This window comes from Dermacentor variabilis, chromosome 3, assembly GCF_050947875.1.
Source record: "Dermacentor variabilis isolate Ectoservices chromosome 3, ASM5094787v1, whole genome shotgun sequence".
Classification (NCBI taxonomy): Eukaryota; Metazoa; Arthropoda; class Arachnida; order Ixodida; family Ixodidae; genus Dermacentor; species Dermacentor variabilis.
The window spans coordinates 66917996-66929199 of record NC_134570.1 but is presented as its reverse complement, the minus strand read 5'-3'; the positions used below and the strand labels follow the sequence as shown (position 1 = coordinate 66929199).

The 11204-nt window shown below is 42.3% G+C and overlaps 1 protein-coding gene across 3 annotated transcripts in view; it reads left to right on the top strand.

Annotated features, from left to right (window-relative positions):
• The window catches only part of LOC142575796 (two pore calcium channel protein 1-like), a 37846-nt gene that overhangs the window by 1907 nt on the left and 24735 nt on the right, over positions 1-11204 (top strand). For 2 of the 3 annotated variants that reach the window (XM_075685450.1, XM_075685452.1), the window contains exons 1-5: positions 2710-2933; positions 6108-6256; positions 7499-7675; positions 10556-10669; positions 10809-10939. In XM_075685450.1, the coding sequence (XP_075541565.1) occupies positions 2792-2933; positions 6108-6256; positions 7499-7675; positions 10556-10669; positions 10809-10939 (713 nt within the window). In that variant the 5' untranslated portion in view covers positions 2710-2791. Of the gene's footprint in view, positions 1-2709; positions 2934-6107; positions 6257-7498; positions 7676-10555; positions 10670-10808; positions 10940-11204 lie in introns of those variants that run through there. The other variant, XM_075685451.1, reaches the window with a different exon arrangement.

Here is an 11204-nt window from a genome sequence, read left to right as displayed (position 1 = left end):
CGTTCGTGACTGGGAAGTACCGGGCTCGCAGCGTTAAAGAAAGGAAACGCGGGCAAGACAGATGACGATTATCGTTGTGGGACAAGATAAGCCCCAAAGAGTGTAATTTTTTCTAACAGTGCAAAGGTTGTAACTTCACTCTTAAAACGGTTGCACCCTTTGGGGTGTATGTTTGTCCCACAACAATAATCGTCATCTGCCCTGCTAGCGTTTCCTTTCCTGAAAACTCGGCGCTCGCTACTTTCCTGTCGAGAATGCTGCGTCACACTGATAACGCGCATATGGGTTAAAGGAAGATAAATTTAGAAAATAGAAAGAAAAATACTGGTAAGAAAATATTTAAAAGAAATGAAATAATATAAAAAAATTGATCACTGTATAAATTGCCAGACCAGCCACCCAACTTATTTTAGTTGGGGAAACTGATGTCCAGAATTTTCCATTGGCATCTGGAGATCATTGAGTTAGCATAAGTACACTAACTTTACGAGGGAGATGCCAAGTTGGTTAATTGATTGGCTTTCATCCCAATACGGATCATACCTACATTGGGGAGGACAAGAATCGGATGGGATTAGAAAAGATATATATATATATATATATATATGTGTGTGTGTGTGTGTGTGTGTGTGTGTGTGTGTGTGTGTGTGTGTGTGTGTGTGTGTGTGTGTGTGTGTGTGTGTGTTGTGTGTGTGTGTTCTAGCTATACGCGTAGAGACCAAGCAAGTGAATAATTTTGAGTAAATCGAAGGAAAAGCAAAATAATTTAGTGTTCTAAGAATTTAGCAAGAAATTTGTCGTCAATGAAACATATTCCTCAACGGGTGAGCACGCGCGCATCCATATATGACGATGTCCAATAGAGGAGGCTTCTAAAGATAGAATGGAAAGATTCGATCCAACATGGTGAGAATGTTCTCACCATGTTTAGAAGCACCTGCTTCTAAAATAATTTTCCGTGAAGACATGAAACAGCGAAGTTGTCATAGTCACCACATAAGAGGCACAGGAGGTGCTAGACCAGCTCAGTGAAAAGGAGTTTAAGGCAGCAACCCGACAACGCAATTTAGCGAAAGGCGACCAGTTCTTCGGGTAGGGCAGATATTGCTCCAAGAGAAGATGAGGTGTCGATGCGCCGATAAATTTGTTAAATATGGGTTCAAAGAGTGGATACCATTTATTATGACTGACGCGGGAAGTATCGAGAGTGCAGGATCGACCGCTATATAAATGTTACTCTCGCCAGGCTAAAACTACCGCCAAAAAATTCAGCCAAATTGATATACGAGTATGAAGTTGGAGCTACCATGTGCAGGGCAAGGCAACTACATATATAGTGGCCTATACTACAACAGAACTCTGCTAATACGTCTTCGACGGAAACCAAAACAAAAAAAAAAGAACTTACTAGCCGGGAAAACGTATTAGTTGGTCAAACACGGCTCTTAAATTAAGAGGAAGCTTTAGCTCGGGCGCTTACATGTAAAAAGAGAATTTGTTTTTCTCGGCAACCACTGCACCAAATTTGACGATGTTTGTTGCGTTCAAAAGAAAAACTTTAAATCTAGTGACTGTCGGTTTCGAATTTACGATTTAGCTCCTCAATTTTTTATTAAATATTGGCAAAAATCGAAAGTTTTCAAAAACGAAACTATGAAGTTTACAACTCTAACTCAGAAACAGAAAACGATAATACAATTCTGTGAATTGTATCTAATAGTACATCTAAAGCGGACGAAATTGATATGCTATACATGAATCTAAAAAAATTTAGTAATATGGAAATACAGCTTTTGCAAAACCTTTGTAAACAACGCAACACATTCACGTAACACATAAAGTGACATATCGAATTTGCCCGCTTTCAATGGTGCAATGGATGCCGTTTACAGAACTGCGATATCTGTTTTTGATGCAGAGTTATAAATTTGTAAACTTCGTTCTATCCATTCTTTTCGAATATTCGATTTTTTGAAAATTCTTTTAACAATAGTCAGGATCTAAATCGAAATTCCGCTTCCAACAGGCACTAGAATTTATTTCTCTGTCAAATGGAACAAATTTCATTAAAATCGCTCCAGGGGTTATATCAGAAAAAACGTTTTTGCGTTTTACATGTATTTCAATAGGCCGCGTCGAAGTTGGGCCCGAGCTAAAGCTTCCTCTTAAACGGAAATAGGTAAACGTATTGCCGCGCGTTGCATTTCATACACGTTACTTTGACTAACATTTCAGCTTACAGCAAAAAAATATTAAAAAATTAAAGAAAGTGTGAGAACGACAGTGTTAGACATAAAAGTTTTGTTGAACGGTACTCATCCCTCGTAATATCTGGGAAAACGCATTAACTGGGAACGCACTGTTGTCTTTTTTCTTCCCCTTTTTACACTAAAAGATGTGCTTTCCGAACTTTCATCAAACCATTGGAAATGTGACAGTCATCACGTTGCTTCGTAGTTATATAGCTCATATGCCACAATGAAAGTGACAAAAGCAAGTGGGGAAAAGTATCTGTTTGACAATTAAGCCACTAGATCCTAAGTGTCACACCCCTTTTAGGTGAGTCTTTATAAAGGAGAGATAATGTAGAATTATAATTTTTTTTCAAGATTAATTAGACGTGTGCTCTGAAGAACCATGCTGCGCTTTGTTGTTGGCTGGCACATGATTTCGCTTATTTTAGCGGGATCGGCTCGCTAACACTCGCCTACACTGTTGCTTCGGGGGCGGCTGCCTGTTGCGCTGTAGATGCAGCGCTGTCTGTGCTGTAACCTTGTGGGATGGCCAAGGAATGGCGAACTTCGGTATTCATCGCTTGCAAATTAGTGAGAGCGACGACAGCGACCGGAATATTCTCGTGAGGGCTGACAGATGTGTGTCGTACGAGAGCACCGAGCGTATCGGCGCTGGCACGTCTTGGTCCACGGAGTCCCGTAGGTTATGGCGCGTCCGCTACGCTAGTAGCAGACGCGCTTTTTCTCATTCTTTGCGCTTCGTCGTAGAGTCTGCGATCGCGCATCCCGAGCGGTGTAGAGAAATTTTCTCCTGGAAGACATGTTATTGGCGTATGACTAAATCGCCTGCTCTTCTGCTGCGTGCGACGTCTTGAAACCTTCCGGAACGAGATCGGGTTTTCGTTAATCGCTAATACTTTCCTGTTTCCTGATCGCCAGGTGGTTCCAAGTGTCATTCAGTAGTTTAAGGGAGCAGTCAGCGCTGCGCAGCTTACCGATCGCGCCTAACCGTACTCGATATGGTAGTCCGATTTATGACTTAATTGTCGAGGACGCGACGTGATCAGCATGCACGCTCAGTTGTACGTGTGTGAATATAATAGAAATGAAACATTGACGTTAACGATTTTCACAGTACGTGGCAGTTTATTTCAATGTTCGGTAGTCGGCATGGCTTATTTATACATCAGCAAGTCCTGCAAAGCTGCTGGGCGCGGCTAGTCGATTGCTTCTTGCCGTAGATTTATATAGCACCGGCGAAACGCACGAGCGCTTTGACGCGCGTTCTGCCTGTGATAGATGTGTGTGACGCATGAAAATTCTTCCCTTATTATTCTTTTTAATAGCGACGCTTGTTGCACTGCTTGAAATTTGGTGCTGCGTTTCCATGTGATTTAATTCTTAAAACATGGTAACATATATGATACACGAAACACATCATGGATATATGTGGACAGGTAATAGAACGTAAACACAACAGTGATTTACAGCTGAACGTTTAGTCAAGAAAGATCACTGTTACTTATTTACGCTTTTGCTGTAAATCAACAACAAGGAGACAGAACAAAGAGCCAAAAGAAATGAATTCAATAAATACATCTGCCAATAAATATCCTGAATGTCCTGAATAAGTATGCGTCAAGGATTACCAGCTAGCCTGAAACCAAAACATTGCCCGAAACATCATCCCTGTCCATAAAACAGCAGAAGCGAAGAAAAAGCATATCCAAAATATATATTTCATAATATGTGGTCGTAGTTGCTGTATGCTTCATTATGCCACACAATTCAAATTAATATACTGTACCATACATGATGTGAAGAGGATTTGGTATGAATGAAATAGTGACCTTGCTTAGTGTAAAGAAGAGGTGAGGCGTGCAGACAGGACACAAGAGTAGAGAAGTGGACAACACGAACGCCAACTATCAACTGAAGGGAGCACTGAGGCAAAAAAAGAAAGAAGACACGAAACTCATCTGCGCAAGCTCAGGAATGGTATCACCACGTGTCAGTCGGGTACATGTGTCGGTCTACGTGAGAGATAACTGTTAAGGCACCTAATCTCTTCCTTATGTAAAGTAATCGTCGAAGGCTGACTTACGCACGCACTTCCACCGTTATAGATATGCCATGCCTCTACCATAAGATGCGTATCTTCATTCTTATGCCTGTACAATATCGCGCATTCATCTAACTCTGGCGTGCAGTTACAATCTTGGCAATGTAGGGAAATATTAGAAGGCAATCCACCTTTTATGTTCCATTAGCCTCTGATTGATACACCACCCCATTTGCCCTATGTAGAACTGGCCACAGCTAAGGGAAATTTTATAAACCACACCCATACGACAGTCAGTAAACCTGTTGTTCTTATTGTGCTTCACTGGACAAATATCTGTTCTTTTGCCTTTTACCTGCTCCTTTTTCCTCTGCACGGCAGTGCATACCTTACCTAGCTTATTGGGAGCAGTGAAAGCAGCATTAACACCATATCTAATTGCAACTTTTTTAAGCTTGTGCGACACTGAATGAATGTACAGAATAGCCACTACTCTTTTTCTTTTGTTATTACTGCTTTCCCCCTCGAAACCGACTTCTTTAGGCGCTCAGCCACAGTGGCCACTGCTATACTAGGATAACCTGCTTCTAATAGGTGCCGGACCTGCACATTAAAACTGGCGCTCATTTTGTGCATGCAGTATCTGGCGAGAGAACACTTAAGGCACGACATGGCAATTCCGTTTTTTACTACTTTGGAATGCTTGGATTGAAAGTTTAGCAACGGCTTCGAAGATCTTGGCGAGTACTGCCAACAAACGTGATTTCGTTCGAAGACCAGGGAAATGTCAAGAAACTGAATTACGCGTCGCTGAGGAAATTCCTTGGTAAACTTTAATCGTCCTCCATAAAGTTTAAGTTGCTCACTTACTCAGGTAGCAGCGAAATCCAATTCTTCCCTATCAGCAGAAAATAAGGTAATCATCAATGTAACGAAATATCTTGATAACACTATCACCTAAGGCTTTCTCTAAGCAGCTGTCAACCTTACTCAGGTAAATATTGCTAAGAATAGGGGCAACCTTTGAGCCAATACAAATGCATGATTTCTGCAGAAAAATGCCATCTCTCCACCCAATCAGCGTCGACTTCAAGTACATTAAAAGAATTTCTAGAAAAGCTCCCGTGGAAACACCGCATCTGTCAATAAAAGCCGATTAGAGATATGGAGAAAGAGAACACAGACAAGCAATATCACAGCCGGTCATTAACACTGCAAACTATCACAGTACAGGATGACTTGTACCACAACGAACACCAACTGAGGCTGCAGCCACTTGTGCATGTCTGTCGTCCTCAAAAGCTGTCCCAGTGCCTTCGTTGCCCTCAGCTGCAATAGCTTATGAGGTTGGCATTCCAAAATGCCATTTTGGAATGCAGAAGTTCTGCTTAGGTTGAGGCGCACATTAAAGAATACCGAATGGTCATTATCAATCCAGAGTCGTACACTACATTTCTTATAGCCCAGGTGTTGATCTAGAACGTTGAAACAACCATCAATTATACAGTTATATATTATGCCGGACACCCTGCAAACATGCATATACTGAAATCCATCTAAAGGAAAAATCTTTCAAACATGTAGTTTTAAAATAGGCGGTTGGTCTTATTCAGCTTGCCAAAATTTTCATATTCATGTGCATTCCTCACATGCCCATGTGAGCTAATGAAGCTGTCTGAAGAGTGAGCTTGCAAGCCAAGCTGTTTAGCTTTGCCAAGTCTGTTAGCTGGCTGTAAAGAATTCTTATGTTATAATTTGGAAATATTTATGTTGAATTTCTTTGCTCTCTCATTCTTTTCATGTTTTCTCAGATGATGACATCCCATTAGATCTCACCAATTCCGTGGAAACCTGTTGCTCACAGCACACAGAACTAAGTTTCCCCAGCGGTGAAATACATGGTGAACGGCTGGCAAAGTGCTGGCAGTCAAATTACCACGAGGCGGCAATATTCCTTGAGGTATTGCAAATTTTTTCGAAGCTGAGCCTTTGAGCTCTCCTTGTTGTAGAAGCAAAGTGTAGAAAAATTGTATTTGAAGCTGTATTGTAATTTCAGGCTGTGTACAAACACATGTGCAGTATGGCAAGGCTTTTCCATTGGATGATTCTGCTGAAATTTGGATGCGCGGCTGTCTAGGCTAGATGGCCACTTTGTGTTAGCATGATATAGTGCCCTGATATTGTGCTCATTTGCTGCACGTTTGGCAGAAAGGCAACCAACCTGTACGTTCAGAAAGCTATCTCATGCCATGGTGATATTGACAAACTAATACTTATAATAATGGATACAATAACTAATATCAGCATGTTATGGAGTAGCATTAAGGTCATATAATAGTTGGTCGTGTTCATAGCTGAATAACTAAAATTCTCATATGCACACCATGTTTTAGGCTTCTTATTGTTGTGTGGTCACACACAAACAAAATTTGTAATGGAAAGAATTTGGGTTTCCAACATTTTTTATATATATTTGAAATTTTTATGCTAACAGGCATCAAATAAAACGTAGTGCTATGGTGCGATCAAATGCTGTACACTTAAGTCATTAAGACAATACTAATTTGAGAAATAGAGAATGAAAATGGGCATTAAATTCTTTTTTTTGTTTTGTTTTAGTTTTAGATAGATGTGTTGTGTGCTTTGGACTTAACCATCTCCCAGTCAAGCTGGAAGAACAGCAGCCTCTACAGTAGCCATTTGCTACAATGCATGCCATTAGGAGTACTGACTAGCAGATATCGGGTGTAAGATTCAGCGGAACCATAATTTAAGCCATCAAAACATCTATTGTTTCTTCTCAGTATTCCAAGTGAAGCCTCTGGCCACACATAGCTGCATGACAGCTACAGCCACATGATATACTTTATCATACAATGCGTATCAGATGTGCATCACCGTACCAATATAAATTAAAACACAGGAAGCAGACAAATGACAACACCTCTCACACATTATTACTGAAAAATGCTATATGACAATGTAGTTAGGTCACCAGTTGATGAAGTTGATAAACATTGCTGCAGTACCCAAAGCTTTATGCCCAGCAGTTACAACACTGCAATTTCACATGCACTAGTGATTATGGGAATGTGAAAGCACAGTCTTGTTTGTTTAGCTTGTCTTCATCTTGCTTCACACCTGCAGCACTTCTAGGGAACTGCCTCATTTTCTATACTGGTCACTTGTGCGTACCTTGCAGGAAGGTGAAAACAATGACAAGCTGGACTTTCACCCATGTAGCCGCGAAGCACTGCCAGCCTACCTCGTCGTGCACAATGTGCTCTTCTACTGCCTCGACCTGCTCTCGGCCACCGTGCTTATGGCATTGGCCCTTATGGAGGCCCCCGCTGTGCCAGGTCTCAGTGTCCCTGTGGCCGTGAGTTCTTGTTTCTGTGCGTGAGAGCCGTGGGTGGAGCTATGAATGTCACTGTAGTTAGCTGTGGCAGACTGAAGCAGTGATCTTACCTTTTTGTGTGGAACACTTTGGCAGTCTGAAGCAGTTGTCCTGTTCCTTTAGTACAAAACATCCTATTTCAACAATGCCGAATTGCTGTTCACTTGTGATAAGGTACGTTGACACTAGCAGGAGTAGGAGCGTGGCATGGCACCAGCTGTACAGAGAGGGCGTATAATGTATTATTTAAATGAATGGCTCGAGGCATATTTGGAAATGGGTAAGGGAAAGGGAGATCAGGTTAAGCGTGGCTTACTGTGGAATCTTCACATGTGCAGCTTTATTGTGGGGTTGAAGGTTAGTATGCAGAAAACAAAGATAATCATGAATAGCAGGGCAAGGCAACAAGAGTTCAGTATCGCCAGTCATCCTCTACAGTCTGTGAAAGATTATGTTTACCTAGGTCAATTACTCACAGGGAACCCTAATCATGAGAAGAAAACTTACAGAGGAGTAAGAATGGGTTGTAGCACATATGGCAGACGTTTTCAGCTCCTGACTGGGAGCTTACCATTATCGTTGAAAAGGAAGGTGTATAATCAGTGCATTTTACCAGTGCTGACATATTGGGCAGAGACTTGGAGACTGACAAAGAAGCTTAAGAACAAGTTAAGGACCATACAAAGAGCGATGAAATGAGGAATGCTAGGTATAACCTTGAGAGACAGAAAGAGAGTGGTTTGGATCAGAGAGCAAACGGGTCTAGCCGACATTCTAATTGACATTAAGAGAAAAAAATTGAGTTGGGCAGGTCATGTAATGCGCAGGTTAGACAACCGTTGAACCATTAGGGTTACAGAATGGGTGCGAAGAGAAGGGAAGCGCAGTTGAGGACGGCAGAAAACTAGGTGGGGTGATGAGATTAGGAAACTCATGGGCACTAGTTGGAATCAGTTGGCGCAGTACAGAGGTAATTGGAGAGCGCAGCGAGAGGCCTTCATCCTGCAGTGGACATAAAATAAGCTGCTGCTGCTGCTGATGATAATGATTATGTACCTTTGGTGTTTGCCCGTGGCCGGACTCAGTCTACTAAGGACGTCACCTTCATTTTTAGTCCTTCGCATTCCCACCCGATGCAATCAACAGTTGGAGTTACCTCCCTTGCACATGCATATAATTTCACTAGCGGAGATGACTGTGATAAGTTGGGGGTCATTGCATTGCCTTTGCCACAGTCATATAGGTGATGATGTTGCAACTGGAGGTCCGAAGGTGTGGAATTCACTTTGCTTGTGGAGGAGTAAGGGAACGTGAGGCAGGGCCCGATATTCAGGACATTTGACAAACGCGTTTATTTACATATTTACAAGAAAATTCAAAGTAATACAGAAAAAGTTCATGATGAACTTGTAGCAGCCAATCACTCCTGCCGTCCGTTGCTCTTTTTATGCCCTGCGTGGTCATTGTTCAGTCACTTCCCCTAATCCGCCATCAGGAGACCGATGACATCAGGTCCCACCAATCTGGAGGTTGCTTTCCCTCCGAACGGAGCTTTGTTGGTAACGCACGCACATCACTGGGCACAAACAGGGGAAGGGGGGGCAGGAACGTACGCTGACTCCGATCGTACACTGACTCCGTCCCGGGCGTGGACATGCCAATTATGGTGGCTGACAGGTGATGGCCGTATCCCTGCTAATCGCCCAAACCTCTTCTGACCGAGGTACTCCCGCGCTGGTCATAAATAATCCATTTTGAGAGCCATTTTCACGGGACCATCGGTCTGTTCCACATAATCGCGCGAGCCGTGACCGGAGGTTGTCGCGGGGTGAACGGCCGGTCACAACAGTCCACCGCCAGGAAGAGTGCTCGCAAGGGGGCAGCTCATCGGTGCCCCTTGAACAGGCCTTGGCTGCTCAGAAGGCTCAGCTCCAGCTCAAAGTCCTGGGCTCGCCAGGAAGATCGAACAGCTGATCACAACAATGTCGTCTATCATGGCCATAAACAAATATCTATGATTTGCCAGTTCTCAAATTGAACATGAATCAGATGATAAAGGCTGTTTGTTGTATTCAAAGTTTTCCATATTAGGTCATTCTTAAATAACATTAATCATATAAGTCAATATAATGAAGTAAAGCAAACTTGGAAGCACCGATGAGTGAGAAGCAGCACATGTGGCAGGCTACTAGTGTCCAAGTTTGTTGCATGTAAAACCTACGATGTCTGTTCACTTGTTCACAGTTAATGAGCTTAAGCCACTGTTAGTAATACTCACTTATCATACTGTTTGCTTTGATTATGAATTCAGTTAAAATGCCTGCAATGTATTTGTGAAGTATGTTATGGTGTGTTCATGGGCACTACTACAGCGGTCATATTATATCTGTCTGTATAAAGTATTAAGTGACAACTGCATGAAACACATTTCGCACTTATTTTCAGCATGCCATTGCAGCAGTCATCTTACACTGTGCAAATACTATGCTTTAATGGGCAGATGGATTGAAGTATGTGTGTGCCTTATGGAATGCATTTAGGCCATGGTTACAGTAGCTGTCATGCTGCATAATAACGATGCACCAACACCAGGCAGCCATCATGGCAGAACATTAAATAAATTATTGTGTTTGCTGCTATAACTGCAATTTTTGTGGTGTCCGTGGATGCAGTGTGTGTGGGTGATACCTGGGCCGCCATCTTTTGTGCATTTGAAAAGCCGATGTTCAGTTTCGTCTATCATGTGAGACGGAACCGAACATTGGCTTTTCGAACACGTACAAAATAGCGGGCCTGTACAGGTTTTGCTTGTTCAAATTAAACACAATGTAATTGTTACCGTTATTTCTTTGCCATTTTCAGCTTCACGTTTCTGTTGAACTCCTGGCCCTCTCTGTTGTTGCTGTTGAACTGTGCATGAAACTCCGGTGGATGGGACTCAAACCTTTCCTTACTCACAAGAGAACTGTCTTCAAAGTAAGTACTTTTGTTCACTGTTGGTTCACTGTTCCTTTTTTCTTTTTTTTCAAATCACATTACCTTGTCTTTTTCACATTATTCTTTTATAACTGCTCATGCCGTGTTTGTGCATGCTTCTTTTTTTCCCCTCTCTCAGCTGTCGATCCTGCTGTTAATGCTCATAGAGGCACTTGTGGTTGCTGCACGACAGGCCACACACTTCCGCATCCTTCGTGCCCTCAGGCCCATCTTCCTAATTGACAATCACTACTTGGGTGGCGTTCGGAGGTACTGGCCATGGTCATTCTTCATATGCCTTTAGCAGATATTTTCACATATCTTCTGGTGAATGTCATGATAAAATGTTTGGCCACACAACACAAAATTCAGTACGGTTCTAGTGTCGGAGCTCCAACACCAACTGATGACCAGCACTTTGCTGATACCCACAACAAGAAAAGTGTGTAAATACTTTTACTCGCCTGCGGGGCTGGTATGTAGAATATGAATACACTGTTTGCAATATTGACGTCAAGACGCAATAGGAATTGAC